The sequence below is a fragment of the Trypanosoma brucei genome, chromosome 11, assembly GCF_000210295.1.
Source record: "Trypanosoma brucei gambiense DAL972 chromosome 11, complete sequence".
Lineage (NCBI taxonomy): Eukaryota > Euglenozoa > Kinetoplastea > Trypanosomatida > Trypanosomatidae > Trypanosoma > Trypanosoma brucei.
The window spans coordinates 1,115,969-1,131,651 of NC_026744.1; the positions used below are offsets into that span (position 1 = coordinate 1,115,969).

Below are 15,683 nucleotides of genomic sequence, written 5' to 3' on the forward strand. Positions count from 1 at the left end.
GTAGCCGCTATTCGATTCTCTCCGCTGTATGACAAACTTTTTACTCCTGGGCGTTCCCTATTTGTTGCAACCACCTTTGGTGTCTCTTATCATCAAGGATATTAGCGCCCGCTGCCACCTCACCTCTGTCCTTTCTTCATGTTTACTTGTTTCGATAAGGTCACGTATACATGAGTTATTCTTGAGGGACTAGGGCACAATGAAGTAAGTTTTTACCTTCTTGGGGTCGCCGTTTTCCACCTCATATGAAGGAGCGTGTAGAAGTTCCGTGGAATGTATCCTGGGTACCCGCTACCGCTGTTAGGTCGGCACACGGAAATATATATATATATATATATATATATGAATTGGATCGCTTCATCACTTGTTGTGGGTTTGTCCCTTATCTTGGGGTTAAAGTTTATTTCCCGCTAATCATTAGACGTGACTTACGTGATTTGGTGGAAGGTTGTGCCGTGTTCCTTTACACTATTTGGTGTACTGCAGTATGCCGTATGCCAGGGGCAAGCTGCTTAGCGTTGGCTTCTTACGAAAGGAGTATTATTTTCCCCTCCCTGAGTAACGCTTCCCGTTGGGCCAACAACTCCCTTATGTAAACTCCCATGCGCGTTTTGGTTGGGTTTATCAGCTATTATGAAGCGGTGTGGCGTGTGTGTGTTGGTTTGGCCCTTCAAGTGACGCATTTGGTGTAGGGAACCGATGCGGTGGCTCGTTTTTTCCTAAATGAATTGAGGAGGGACAAACTGACTGGAATGAAAGGGGGGATGAATTATTGCGGGAATGCAGCCTGTCTCGTTAAATGTAAGGTGTAATGCCGCTTGTAAGGTTGAATTTTAAATTTGGGTGTCTCGGGTCATTTTTCGTAAATTTAAACTTAGTGTCTACCGTGGGAATACATGTTTAATGATTTTATTTGACTCCCACCATTATCGTATGTGGAGTGGAGGGGGGGGGGTGAATGTGCCGTGTTCTTTTCCGTGACGTTGATTCTTTGCCAGTCGATCTAAACACAATTTATTATTACCTTGCATACGTTGCTTGGCGGTATGTAGGTGATGAGGACAGAAGGGCTTGTGGCTGTTGGATTATTCTTTCTTCCCCCCCCCTGGACATGCTTTAGGTTATATTTCCAGTGGCAATTTCGAAAAGATTTAACGTTTTACGTTGTCTTCCCTTGTGTCACATCTAGTTTTCAGCGTGTTTGATGCCCTGTAATGAACAGACCTCTCGTAAACCGAAGCCCAACCAGCTCGTGGATGGTGGACAGATGAAGGTGTTAAGTGCAGGTGAGCAGGTACTTGTGCTGAGACATCTCTCAAGGACTTATCGCTTAGGTGTTGCACTTGTTCGAGTGCTAGCGGCACTGCAGTTGCTGCTGGCTTTTTTGTATATATGTTTAATAATTGTAGGCTACCCGCTGGTAGTGGTTGATTTAGATGATAATATGTCAAATACCTCGGCATCCCCAACGAAACCAGGCGCTCTTTCCCGTGGGGGTACCGCAGCCATCACCATATCGGCCGTTCTTTTGGCCGTTGCGGGCCTCTCTGATATACGGTCGTGCCGTGGAGTACTTTACGTGCATCCTTCACTACCTGATATTGGTAGCCATACAAACAATTTTCCTCGCACCACGCAAGCCAGGCATGTGGAAGGGAATACCGATTCCTTTTCTGATATCTCTCCACGATATCAGTTTGTGATTGCTCTTTTGTCGCTATTACCGACTACCTATTGGCTCTTTACAATGGTTTCATACCGCTGGCACTTGGCACAGAAGGGTGCATTGTTGTTTGGATTTGTAGAGAACTGGCGAGAACTGTTGATAGTTATATGGCAACCTGTGGGGCATACAATATTTGGAATGTTGCTTGCCTCAATGGTTTCAGCCAAGGAAGACCTGATTGGCTTGGCGCATATGAAGTACGAGTAACAGGAGTGTTCATGTTATAAAGCGGTATCCGCAGCGCGAATCATGCGCACCAGCGGGGGAGGGGAGGGGGCGAACCAAATAAGTGGCGGTTTGGCGATGGGGCCCGTGGGCCCATTTACTCGTAGGGAGTGGAAGGGGTAAATCACGCACATGCTTCTCTCGACCTTTACACAGCTATTTGAAGACAAAAAAAACTCGCCCTCTCAGGTACACGAGCAAAGATGTGTGTACACATGTACTAGTGCCTTCTTTTTTTTTTTTTAATTCAGAACACACTATTTGGTTGTTACTGACTGCTTTTCCCCACATAAATGGTGGAGTTTGCCATTGTCCATGTTGTTCATTGCAACTGCGCCTATTAAGGAACCGCCTGTTTGCGGTATGCCCATCCATAAAAGTGAGTCGTTTCGTATTCCTCATGCATGGGGTGCCTCTTTGCATTTTTGTGCATCAGTATTTTCAGTTAATTCCTCGACTTTCTAACCATTGTAAAATTGGGTAAGCATATATGAATATAAACATTTATTTCCCCCTATTCTTTTGGAGGTGAAGACTTGGACTGACTTCGTTGGACATAATTTGACAGCATGGGGCACTCGAAGGAAACTGGCAGAAGGGTAAAGAAGGCCAAATGGAAGAAACAGGAGGGATCGCGAGTCGTAGAAAAGCAGACGAACCATGCTGTAAAGAACGGCCAAGAAAAGGGCAAGAAGTCGTCACAAGGGAATGTTGATGACCGGTACGTTGTAGTGATCACAAATGTGGAAAATGACTTCGCAAAGGTACACCGGGAGGCCTTTCCCCGCTTCTGCTGCCTGGACAAGAAATTCGAACGTGGATGTTCTTCTCCCTCCTGTGAAATGGAAAGGAGAACGGGTACCACATCAGATGCAGCGCAGGGGCGTGCTCAGTGTCACTACACCGTGTCGGCTCGCACCGAGACTCGGTCAGTGGAGATAGCGATATACGGTAAAGCTGATGGTAATGTTTCAACCGTGTTTACTCCTGTTCCCGGGAAGCATGCAGCGACTCTTAATGGAGGTAAGAAAAGTGATGACAGTGCTCCCGTCGCGAAAGCCAAGGGCAAGGAAAGGCATAAACGGGAGGTCGAAGATGACACAATAGTGGAATGTGTCTACGGCCTAACCGGTAGCGGCACGCGCTTCGACACTCTTGAAGATATGGTCACGAGCCTTTCTCGGAAGCCGTACTTTACGCACCCTCCGAAATTCTTATTAAATATAGCGGGTAATGAAGATGGTGCAATTCTGAAGTCACCAAAGGGCATGAAGCGGTCACGTGAAAGCGGGGAAGGGGAACACTCGCAGTCTACACCTTCAGTTGGAGGAGAATTGCGCCAGTCAACGGTGCGTCAGTCGGAAATGGTGACAGCTTCCGCCGCCACTTCTTCACGTATCGGTGCGAAGGAACTTCGACAGCAGTTGAAGGACATTCCTGGCTTCGTGACGTGCTGGGCGCTGTACAAGCAACATTTCCGTTTGGTGTTTGTGTCGAAGGCGGCACTATTTAAGGCCAAGCACCTTCTGGATCAGTTTGAAGTGGATGGCAGCGTCCGCGTATCAATAACACTGCCGGATAGTGCAGCGAAAGAGTTTGTCAACCAACTTTCTGCGGAAGAGAACACCATATAGCTGGATTAGTGTAAGTTAACTTCTTATGTGAGAGAGCGCAACCATCTGAATGAAACGCGATAGGAAAATATGTTCTGTGATCGCGTTGTGCAAGGGGATGGAGAGCATTAACGGGCCTGTTCATATTCTGGTCGGATGTTGAGGCAATCTAAACTGGCCAACGGTTTCACGGTCTGCTGCTGGGTGAAACGAAGCACAAACGACAGAACCAACGCAAGATAGGAACCGTTCCTCCCCCCTGCTGCAGTATAGGGCGAGTGAAGATGAACAGGGAATGTGGTTTGTTTGTTGTTTACTCCGGTGCTGCGTCTTTGGTTGTGCTATACAAGCACAGATATGTGTGTGTGTGTGGAAGGGAACTGCTGGGTGAGTGTTGTGGAAGCCATTGTGCGGATGTTTGCGTCACCACTTGGTTTCCCCATTGATCGTTAACTAAGCGCAAACTGAATAATGACTTTGTCCACCCTTTACCTTTGTGAAAAAGTATTTCCCTCTTTTTCCCCCTTCCTGCACTGCATTTGGTGGAATAGGGTGAGGAAAGGGATCACATTGGATGGAGGACGTGCAGGTAAGGGGTGTCTAACTTTTCCGTAAAGAAAAAACTTTCCAGCAACAACGCTTGTGATATACCCATTGGTCCAATATCTCTTTTTTTATTCTTTTGTCTTTCTCACTTTAACTTTTTTTTGTTGTAAATGTTTCGTCGTTTATAGTCGTGGTGCAGAGATTCAGGGAAAGAGTGATTGAACTGGTTTCCCTATTTTTTTGTCGTGATATTACCCTTACAGGGTGTACCATTTGATTATTGCGATCGGCAGTGGGGGAGTCAACTCCAGCGGCGGTCAGACAAGGAAGAACCAACCCGTGGAGAGACAAAGGGAATAGGAGTGAAGAGAGAGCGAAACACCGAAAGTTTTTGGTACCGCCGAAGTCAAACGGAATGGCCCGTCGGCAACGTGTCCCCCGCATAAAGGAACACCGCAAAAAACGGAATAAGAATCCAAAATTGTCGCCCTACCAGCGTGAGCTACGGCGAACGAAGCTCGCCAATCAACCACCCATCATGAAAGCCAATGGGCGGGATTGTTCGATTAGCCAGCGGTCCCTTAGTCAATATCTTGCGGAAAGACATAAACGAGAACAACAGCGCAAACAACGGCGACGCGAAAAGGTGGCGGAGGCGGCGGCAGCGGCAGCATCGGCGAGTGAAGGACCCGGTGGTGTCGGCACCCCGATTGGCAGTGACTCCACTTCCCTTTCCTCTCCTCCTTTAGTGAACAATGGAAACCTCAGTGATGGCTTGGGAGAACGCAACAAAAAATCAAAGGTGCTAAAGTTAGCCGCAAAACGAGTTCGCACGGCGGAAAAAGCAGACTCCGGGGTGATTGTTGACACTAAGGCGGCACCCGTACCTCTCAACGAACAGATTGCTGCGACGCTGGCGCGCCCGGTGCTTGCATTTCGCACTCGCGATGGGACTGGGGCGGAGAGCATCACAGATGATAGCAAGGAGTCCATCATTGCCAGGAAGAAAGAGAAGAAACATCGCAAGAAGGTGGAGGCTAGGCGGGAGCGACTGCAGGCAAAGTTGCAGGAGATGGAGAAGCAGCTAGCCGATGAGGTGCTCTCCACAAAAGGAGGTAAGAAACGAAGGAGAGCTGACCCCGTCGATGCGAAAGACATTGCATACGAAAGGATGCTGAGGAAGATGCAAAAGGAGAAAGCAGCGACTGAGGCGGCGGAGAAACGTGCGGCAGGCAAGAAAGGCAAGAAGACGGTTGATAGCAACAACTTAGATGGAGTGAAGGAGGGCCGCAAACGAATCAGTTTTGATGATGGTATCTCTGGTACCGAAACAGGCGATGGGCCGCATAGGCCTATGCGCTACCCGAAGGATAAAGGTGAGGATCAACCTCGTGATTTCTGTGAGTTGGTGGATGTTGTTCGTTATGGGGAACGTGTAGAAGCGCCACCGGTCTTCGACACGGTGCCAAGCCGCAATGCTTCCATTACGCGGCTTGCAAGCCGACTGGACCAATCTTCACAGCGCAGTGCGAAGGGGGCAGCGAAAGGTCCACAGTCAGAGCGACTGCGATTGCTTTCTTCTGTTGGCGGCATGGGTGAGCAAAGGCGGTTGGAGCGTTTAGGATTTGTTCCCGCTGACGGGAGCACCAAAGTAACGCGTGGATCGGGGCAAGCGTTGTCCAAGGAGGAGGAGATGGAAAGATTGCGATTGAGCGTAGTGGAAGCTTACAGGCGAAATAAGCGTGTTGCTTTGGAGGCGCGAAACGGGACGGATATGCGTCACCAATTTCCACTTTTCTCCTGAGAATGCCGCTTTTTCCCATGCTGTTCTCGTGTGGATGTTAACGTCTGTTATAACTTTAATTGTACGTTGAAAGGATTTGCGACGGTAGCAATCTGCTGCATAGGCACTACGGCAGTTTCAAAACGTTTAATGGATATAAGTATTAAGTCAATTCCACGTGAGAGGACGTATGTTTGCCTGGAAAAAAGAATCAAGAGAATGGCATGAAAACGGAGGATATGTGTAAGTGAGGCCTGTGATGTGGGACCATGGGGGCGAGTGAGGGGATGCATGACGGGGTTGAGAAGCGCGATGACTCAGTCAAACGAGTAGGAATAACTCGACTCTTTCTTTCTTCATCTCTTGTTTACGCAAGTGTTGTTATTATATGCGCGAGTTGGGAAGTGATATCTGCCTTTTTGTGGCGGCAATTGAGTATTACGCATTTCTTTCCGTATTCACTACACTTCTCACTAGCCTGCTGAGTGGTTAATCCCGCCCCGACGTGTTGTTGCCGTGTCCTACGCTATTGTTAACCTCATCAGTGGTTGAACGTACGAACACGCACTTTTTGACAGAACGTAAAGTGTCAGATGACAGTAATAATAATAATAATTATCTTTCTTCCCTCATTTACCAACTGTATATCTACGAGCAGCTCTCTCATGTTTTCTTCAAACCGAATTTATTTTCTAAAATACGCGCGGCAAGGGAAGGAATTGTAAGTTAAGGGAGGACGGAGGCACCCGTAACACATATAACTGAAGTTGTGAAGGTGGTTGGTGGGAGGAAGTTTCTCGAACTTTTTTTATAAAAAAAAGTAAAGAACAAGGGGGTGCCATTTGATTTCGGGTGCAAAGCACCAATATTTTTTCTCGGGCTTTGGTTACGGCATTAACACACAACTGAGCTATTGAAACCTTTGAAGTTCGTGATGGGGCAGCGCTGGCACGACATTCTTATCGCGGGTGATGAAGGTGACCGTTCCTTTAGTGATGCCGCCCCTTTCGTGGTTGAGGCGCTGGAGATAATATTTCACACCCGGCTGTTACATTCCGGCGTCGGTGTGGAGTGCGACAGCGCGGAGCTCTCAACCATCAAAGATGATCACTTGGCGTTTAGGGTTGCACGTAAGGATGTTGAGGCGCTGCGTGGAATGATGGCAACACTTTTGGAGTCCGCCCACGATTCACTCTTGACTCTGCAGGCTGCAGACATTTTACCCGACGATTCTGCGGAGAATGCAGTCAATCCTGGTCGTTCCTTATTGTCTTGCGACAGAGGTCTCGTTTCTCCCCGCATCTTGAAGTTAAATCCGTTTCTACGGTCACACCCGACCTTTGACTATAAGGTTTTTCGTGCCAAATTTGAGCGACTCTGTCAAATAGTTGCTGACGCTCGACTCTTCTCAGCTTGTGAACCGCGGGTTAAGATCCTGCAGAGTCGATATCGGTTGTATCGCGCCTTTAATATGAGGCGAGAAGAACATTTCCATCCCACGCTTGGCCCTGGGAATCTCAGGCGTGCCCCCAAGACTGACGTGCGGCGGGTAGGGACATGCATGTCGGCATCATCAGTGGTGGATTTTGTGCAGAAAACAGTGTCCAGTGAGCCAAACCTCGTGCTATCTACTTCAAGCGTGCTTTCCACTGCAACCGACAAGGGCAGAGCCCGCAATCCAATAGGCAGGGGTTTTACCTCGGAGGTGCAACTGGCGGTACCTCAGCAAACATTTAGCATGCCAACCAAGGATAGTGGCACTCATGACTCTACAGGCGAGCGGACTGTTACGTTGAAGGCACTTGCTGACGCCTTCTTTGGACCTTCTCTTCCACCGCAGGATCGGGTCTTCACAATGGAGGGATTGGGACTTCGTTTGAGCAGTTCCAAAGCAACGTCGCACACGGTTGACATTCTTGAGGCACGTGATGAGCACCATACTGCCGCAAATGCGGTTCCGATCCTGCGACAATTCCTTGACGTTTATAGTGGCAATGGGGGTGCACTGCTCGGTCGTCTTGTGACGCCGATGATTTCTCGGATATCTCGGAATAAGAAGGATGTGTTGGAGGTTGAATTCACAGTCACTGGCCACCGTCCAGGTGAGGTGCAACACATCGCATCTTGGTGTGTTCGCAGTGGTTTTTTCGTCTCAGGGGGGAATTGGCCCTCCCTTCGTATCACCATGCGCCCGTCCGCAGGCGACGGTGGCGAGTGCACGGCAAAAAGCATGGAGGATGTATTGAAACATATATTTGAACCGATTTGGCTCGCACTCCTTTGCCCTGAAAAATATCCGGATGTTGCACAACTCTTTCGGCGTCTTGTTTCTGTTTCTGTACTCGTCAGTGGCGAATCAGGTGTGCAGGAGATGCCCACCGAGGGTGACCCGGCCATGTACTCCGTGGAGAAGGGTGACATGCCACCCAGTTCGTTTTTCATCTATCACGTTTGGCGCAATGTGCAGCTTTTGAATTGCTTCATCGCGACGCATGTCGTTTCTTCCCTGTCGGCGAAAGAGCCCCCTACGTCCACCACAGAGGATGTGAAGGTGGAATTCGGCAACAGTACTGCGCACCCCTCCCACGTACAACGGCCCCTGTTCCAGCGCTACGAACCCCTTAAGCGCCAACCACTTCGCTTTCGCCTCTACACATCCGGCACGCGTAAGAAAACGTTCGCCGAAACTGTCATTGGTTTACTTGTCACGGACCAGGTGGTTGGCCCTCTGGAGGTCCTTGCATGGAGTTCACTTACGTATTTCTACTATCTAACACAACGTAGCATTGTTGTGACACCTTACCACACCTACGACAGCACTCCGTACTCGATGCTAAAGCGTGCTATTCCTTTTGCAGTTGAAACAGGACTACGGGTGTCGGTTTCTACAATTGACCCTCTTTACTTCCACACAAACGAAGAGGCACTGAACGAAGAACTTAACGGTATCATGAAGATCCATCAGGTGAGTACGCCTGAGGTTATGGAGATTTGTCTCAACTCGGCGGGGTACATCAACTTTGATATTGAGAAGAGGTGTAAGTTTATTGGTGGGCCGTGGCGACGCGTGAGTGCGCAGAACAACAACTTTACGGTGACACAGGTGAATTCCCTACGACTGCGCTTTCGTGAGTTGTCTCTCACTCATGAAATGGATCTCTTGTTTCGCAAGGGACTTACTAAGTGGGGCGGACACAGCGAAAGCAAGAGACTTTCTGAGGATTTTTTGGTGCATGGTGGTTGGTCGTTACTGGCAACGGGGTCCTCTGCCTCTACCTCAGCGGAGAGACGCCGGGAGAACCTTTGGCGTTTCTTCGATATTCCACCGCTTCCGGAGAAAGTATCCGGGGCAATGACAATGCCCGGCAGCGGAAGGCGGCTATTTGTGGACAAATTGATCAAATTCCCACGCATTGTCGTATTGGGACCGCGAGGTAGAAAAAGAAGTGAAGCACGGTGTGTGGTGGAGGCGCTTCAGCGGCGTGAGTACTATAAAGCTTTTACTGTCCATTACGAACTAGCGGCCTCGTTGGCTTCACTGGCAGGTACTGCGGGGGTGGAGGCTTTACTCGCGTCTCAAAGGTCCAGCAGGTCAAGTGGTCGCGGCTTCACTTCTACGGAAAAGTGGCGGGAGCATCACGATAAGGGGGAGCAAACTCAGCAACCGTCCACGCGAGCGTTCGGTAACATTTCGTCATCGATTCGTTCATTTTCCTCCCCTGTGGTACGAGAGCAAGGGGTGACAGTCCCCACGACCTTTTGCTTTCGTGATGGGGTGAGGGACGTTGTGGTTCCTGCAAACGCGAATGCGACAACAAAAGAGTACTTTCGGCCTCTTCCGTCCTGGGCTAAGTTTCAGGCTGACGCAAGACAGTTAAGGGCCCTATCGAGTGATTCATCAATGCTCCGCTACGCAAACCGGCGTCTGGACATGTTGGAATGCAAGTTTAACCTCCATGTAGCGCTTACAAACGACGACCAGGAAACCCAAGAGGGCCACTTAACAGATATGCTGCGTGAGAAGAGTGACATATACAAGTGTGTTAAGGTGGATGTCCACTGCCATATGGCATCAGGGATGACGGCTAAGGAACTTCTTAAATTTATCAAAGAGAAGGTTCGCATGAATCGTAACGATGTGGTGGATATCGATAGGAGTACCGGTTTCCCCATCACATTGGGTGAATTGTTCGCCAAGATACATGCGGAAAAGCTGAGTGGCACCACATTCGATGTGGAGGACCTGACTATTGCCTCGTTGAACGTTAAGGCTGGGAAGGCAACGTTCAATCGCTTCGACGTGTTCAACGGGCGGTACAGCCCACTGGGACAATCCGCATTACGTTCACTGCTTCTCAAAACAGATAACTTCATTGGTGGACGCTACTTCGCCGAACTTATTCGTACTGTGTTTGACCGTCAGGCCGCCGACGGCTACAGCTTCTCCGAATACCGTCTTTCTATTTACGGCAGGTGCCATGATGAATGGGACCGCTTATCTCGGTGGTTCCTCACCCATGATATGCTGCATCCAACAAATCGTTGGATCGTACAGGTACCACGGCTTTACGGCATATACCGTCAGAACAAGATATTATCATCCTTCGAAGACCTTTTGACCAACATATTTCTTCCCTTATGGCAGGCCTCCATAGACCCCGAAAAACATCCATTTCTTAACTACTTTCTTGCACACGTTAGCGGTTTCGACTTGGTGGACAATGAAAGTGAGCGAGAGACTGACTCGCTGATTAATACCTCCCCTTCACAGTGGACCTCCGTGGAGAATCCTCCATTTATGTACTGGTTGTATTACATGTGGGCTAACATCACTTCGCTGAACCGCTACCGTGCAGCACGAGGGCTAACCACATTTTCGTTGCGCCCACACGCGGGTGAGAGTGGCGACCCTGGGCACATGGCCGAGGCATTTCTTGTTGCGGATGGTGTTAATCACGGTATCAACCTTAAGGATACTCCGGTGCTGCAATATTTGTATTACCTCGGACAAATACCCCTTGGAATCACCCCCCTTTCCAATAACGCCCTATTTTGCAGGTATAACGAGAATCCCTTTGCACTGTTCTTTCGGCGTGGCCTCAATGTTGCGCTCTCCACCGATGGGGCGCTCATTTTTCATCACACGGAGGAACCGTTGATCGAGGAATACAGCACTGCTGCAAACTACTGGAACTTGTCGCAGGTGGATTTGTGCGAGATTGCCAAAAACAGTGTTCTGATGTCCGGCTTTCCTTCGTACCGAAAGAAAAAGTGGCTTGGGGAGTTGTACGCCCTGCGCAGTGCAGTCGGCAACGACATGCGTTTGACACGTGTGCCGCAATCTCGCTGCACATTCCGGTATGAGGTATACCTGGAAGAACTGAGCTACCTTGAGGCAGTGGCATCAAAGGAGGTGTCCCCGAGCCAAATCATGACTTGGCAGTTAGAGGGGTTGTATACGATGACTACCTTGGGTCTTACGCGCGATGAAGTGATGAAGCAACGACTAAAAAACCAAGGTGTCGGTGAATATGCATCGCCGGTGGAGTCTAGGACGAAAGCAACCACTGTTCTTACGGGGCCAATAATAGTAGCACCCTCTCGGTTGTAGTGTGCTTCTTTTGTTGTCCCCGTCGTTGTCGGTTCTGGTTATGTTTTTTGAGGGTCTTTATTTTTGTTTCATCCTCTTTTTGTTTTGATGCCATTCTCTTGGCGTAGCTGTTGCTTAACTAAGTGCGGCGATGTGCTTACTGGGAAGGTGATGTGGAAGAGGAAGAAGGATGTGCTGCGGAAGACAAGTGGGTTAAACGAACGCATGATATTCTTCTTCCTCTTCCCTCTTGTCAAGTGCATCCGTCGGGGAGGAGAATACGGGAAGGGAGATCTGGTGAGCGAACACAACCAAAATATGCATGCGCATATATATATATATATATATATATATATACAAAACAAAAACAAATAACCACGCCCTTACGCATGGGAGCAATTTATTACAACCCTTTTTGACTTTCCTGCTCGCGGAGTGCGGACGACAGGAAGAAGACTTGGATCGCCGTTTTTCCTTCTTTTTTTTTTGTGTGTACAGGTGCGTCGCACAAGCTGATGTTCGAATCTAACTGCGCAGTGGTATGACAGGCGGAAAGCTGGGTGATTCATTTCCCCTCAGCGCTCCGTCCATTTTTCTTTTCCTTTTGTTTGCGGTCATGCGTGCATATATATATATATATGTACACGCGTGCGATGGTGCTCAGTCGTCTCCTCTTTTCATCGAATGAACATTTCTTCGTCTCAAGGGTGAAATGGGCGCGGACAGATGGTTATCCCACTGCTTCGTTTTAATTTATTGTAAAAAGGGAAGTTTTTATTAATCGTTATTGCCCTTATTTGGACTTTCGATTTTCCTTTCCCCAAGTACGCTTGTGAAAATGGCTTTTTTTTTTGTAATTAACTGCTTACAAGTGCGTGTTTTGCATAAAGAATTGAATCTTCGTTGGTGAGGTGTGTGTGTCGAAACATAAGCGTTTGTATGCAGCGCATGTGTTTGTGATAATAATCGGTATTTTTGTGTGTTTACCGCTGTGATGTTTGTGGCCTACATTCATTTTTTTTCCTTCATGTTTGTTCTTAATTTATTTTAACCGCGTTATGGCGAGCTCGGCTTGTTGAGATAGGTGAGGAATGGGCGATGGGCTAAACCGGTAGTCAAAAGTTGACCATTATTTTCCCCGCACAGTGTTGAAACCGCTGCTGCAACTCTTTTGTTTACTTTTCTCCTCTCCCCCCCCCCCACACACGTATGTTTTTTTTGTTTGTTTTGTCTTGTTTTTGTTTTCTACCCTCCTGTGGTGCCCGCTTTTCCCGAGTTCTGTTTCTCTCCCTTTTTTCTCTCTTACTTTTTCCACCGCTTTCTTGCTTTCCTTTCATTTTGTTTGTTTCCTGACTTCCCCATTTTTTTTTTTTTTTTACTCACGTGCCAACCCGACACACTCAACACGCACGGCATTTGGTCTTGTTCTTGCGTCTGTTTAGTAACCTTTTGAGCCGGAAGTTGTAGTACGTATCGAAAAGCGTAAGTAAGCGAAAGATACGAAGCACGGGAAAGAAATTTGTCGGAGGTACGCAGGGTGTGGTTTGCGGTCGAAAATTACCGACTGACTGTAACAATAACAGCAGCGGCGGTAAAAAAAATAAATAATAATAATAATAATAATAATAATAATAATAATAATAATAATAATAATAATAATAATAGTAGCGAGAGGAAAAGATAAGAAAAGAGAGGAAATCTAGGGGAGGGAATATGAGGTGGCCACGCGGGACAGTCGCGCTTCACCCCGCTGGTTTACTTGGGTCCAACTTTGTATCATCGGCGCGGCGCCTTTTGTACTGTTCCTCGGTTCCATTCTCGCTTTACGGCAGCACGCATGGAAGTATGAAGTCGGTCGCTGCTCAACTAAAGTCCGATTGGGTGTTTATTCGCCGCAGACGAATGGAATCGCCCCCGCCTGACCGAACAGAAGGTGAGCAGGCAGTCAGCGCGGAGGGTGATGACTCCAATGACAATAATAATGCAGCCATGAAGTGTTTTGATCATTGGTCTAGCGATATGAATGGGTGCACTGCCGAGGAGTTTCTGCAGGGCGCCAAGCAATCGTACCGCAGCCTTGGCGTATTGCTTGAAACCCTTAGGGAGGCTGCTTCGCACAATGGACCGACTGGAAGGCCTGTCGCACGTGAGGTAGCACTTGCCAAACTACAGGGTTTACTGTTGAAAAACTATAGTGTGAAGGAAGATATAGTGGGTGAGGCAGTTATTTCTTCGGAGAAGGGATCCGCAAAGGGCACAGATGCTTTTCACAAAACAGTTAGCAAGGCACTGAAACAAGTATTACCCCTCTCGCAGGGTCTCTCCGAGCATCTCTCCGAAATGTGGGATAAACAGCGGACTTTAGATTTCAATATTTTTGATATAGCCGCACCTGATGATTATGTTATCGACGCGGATATGAAACTTTTCAATCCGTTTCTCGTGAAATCCTCTGATGATTTGCTGGAATATGCTGCATGGAAAAAAAATGGGGAGGAGTGTCCGAAACCCGTATCGGTTGATGCAACAACTGGAGGTGCCTGCTCCTCCCCTCCATTGAAATGTTCGTTCTCCTCTGGAAAGCTTGATCCCGAGAAGGTGGGCGAGCGGGAAACGTGGAGCATTGGGTGTTTACAACGAGTGCTCAAACCAGCCCCCAAACTCATGCCGATTGCATTTGTTTCACTGGACGTGGTGATGCCTCCACAACGTTACTGTGAAGCCTTCGACTGGTTTTACCAACGCACATGCGGCTACTCAAGTGAGTACGAGCGTGTAGAGGCCGCAAGGTTGTACACCAGTCCGAGCTTCTTTTTGGGCATATTTCGTCAGTGTTTGTTTTTGGTGGACTTCGTTAAGCGAATGTTTGTTGGTCGGCCGCTACAGTTGGACTGCACTCGACTGGTGCAGAAGCTGCATGGCAATTCTGTCGATATTAGACGCAGTCCCCCGGCTGTACGGAAGTTACTTTGCTTTTACATGGAAGGGGACGGCCGCTGGACGCTCTTTGACGTGTTTATCCTTGAGCGCGTTTTGGTTCCGCTCTCCCCGACGGCTTCAAGCAAATAACTTCGGGTGTACGCGTATTTGTGTAAGGTGGAAATGGCATCTCCCCCGCCATTTCTGAGCGGTGCGATAAATATCTGTATATCTGCATATATATATAAATATAGTGAGTTATGAGCATCCTTACATTTGAAATCCTTCCGAAGAACTGACGTATATATATATATATATATATATATATATACCGTAGTGGGCGTTTTTATTGCATGGTGGGCGACGCTGATGACGGCAGTGAGAACAACGTTATTGTTTGTGAAAATGTTTTTTAAAGCAATTATTATTCTTTCTCTTCGTACAGGTATTACCTGCTTTATTTGTATGGCGGAAGAGTAGCAACCGAGGGAGTCGTTAACAAAAAAAAGTGATGTGGAAATGAAAAAAGATTACGTTAAAAATGAGGGAGGCGAATCAGTGTTACGAATTCTAAGGGATGTCACATATGCGTGTATGTGTTTGTTGTATGCTCACAAAACTGAAGCGGATCGGTGAGAGATGATGGGGTGTGAAATGAACATAAAAGGGAGGTTGAATGGGTTGCAGGAGTGAATGTTGTCGGTGAATAAATAAAAATTCAGAGGTTTTAAAGATCAAGTTCCCTTTTTTCCCAAGGAACGACGATTGTGGCTTCACATGGCAATGCATATATTCCGTGATGTTGGTTCTTAGTTTCCCTTGAGGGGGTTTGTTCTTAATTTTCTTGCGTCTTATTCTTTGTTTCGCAAACCTCATAACTCGCAGTGAACGAGCAAATTGGGAGGTTGTTTCTCTTTTCTTTACTCTCCGACCACTTGTTCTGCCGTCCACCTTCGGTTTATTTTCTTTAAAAAGGGAGTTCACATGAGAGAAGAACACTAGCCGGCCGCTCATCAGGTTGACTACGGGATGCCTTGACTTTATTATTATTATTATCATTTTGTCCATAAACTCTTGCTTTCACCGTGAACGTGAAGTGATCTGATCTTTTAATTGCTTCACACCAAACCCCCTAATTTTCTTCTGCCTCCCGCCCGCTCTGATACGACACCGTGTAATTATATCCTGAGCCTGATTTTTACTCTTAACGTCCTTTTTTGTGCCATTTATTTTTCTTGAATATACGTTTCCCCGAGGAAGCTTTCTGCACTACTGTTTTTT

General features: G+C 47.8%; 4 protein-coding genes across 4 annotated transcripts; all 4 read left to right on the plus strand.

The window, feature by feature from the left end:
- Positions 1-2,520: 2,520 nt before the first annotated feature.
- TbgDal_XI4450 (hypothetical protein, conserved) lies at positions 2,521-3,585 on the plus strand (the record flags this gene model as incomplete). Its single annotated transcript, XM_011781289.1, has 1 exon — positions 2,521-3,585. The coding sequence occupies one exon, from the start codon at positions 2,521-2,523 to the stop codon at positions 3,583-3,585; it is 1,065 nt and encodes a 354-aa protein (XP_011779591.1).
- A 940-nt stretch (positions 3,586-4,525) lies between these two features.
- On the plus strand, positions 4,526-5,914 carry TbgDal_XI4460 (hypothetical protein, conserved; the record flags this gene model as incomplete). The annotated part of the gene is made up of 1 exon (XM_011781290.1): positions 4,526-5,914. The coding sequence occupies one exon, from the start codon at positions 4,526-4,528 to the stop codon at positions 5,912-5,914; it is 1,389 nt and encodes a 462-aa protein (XP_011779592.1).
- Positions 5,915-6,827: 913 nt separating this feature from the next.
- On the plus strand, positions 6,828-11,504 carry TbgDal_XI4470 (AMP deaminase, putative; the record flags this gene model as incomplete). Its single annotated transcript, XM_011781291.1, has 1 exon — positions 6,828-11,504. The coding sequence occupies one exon, from the start codon at positions 6,828-6,830 to the stop codon at positions 11,502-11,504; it is 4,677 nt and encodes a 1,558-aa protein (XP_011779593.1).
- A 1,692-nt stretch (positions 11,505-13,196) lies between these two features.
- Positions 13,197-14,552, plus strand: TbgDal_XI4480 (hypothetical protein, conserved; the record flags this gene model as incomplete). Its single annotated transcript, XM_011781292.1, has 1 exon — positions 13,197-14,552. One exon carries the CDS (start codon positions 13,197-13,199, stop codon positions 14,550-14,552), a length of 1,356 nt encoding a protein of 451 aa, XP_011779594.1.
- Between the last annotated feature and the right edge of the window lie 1,131 nt (positions 14,553-15,683).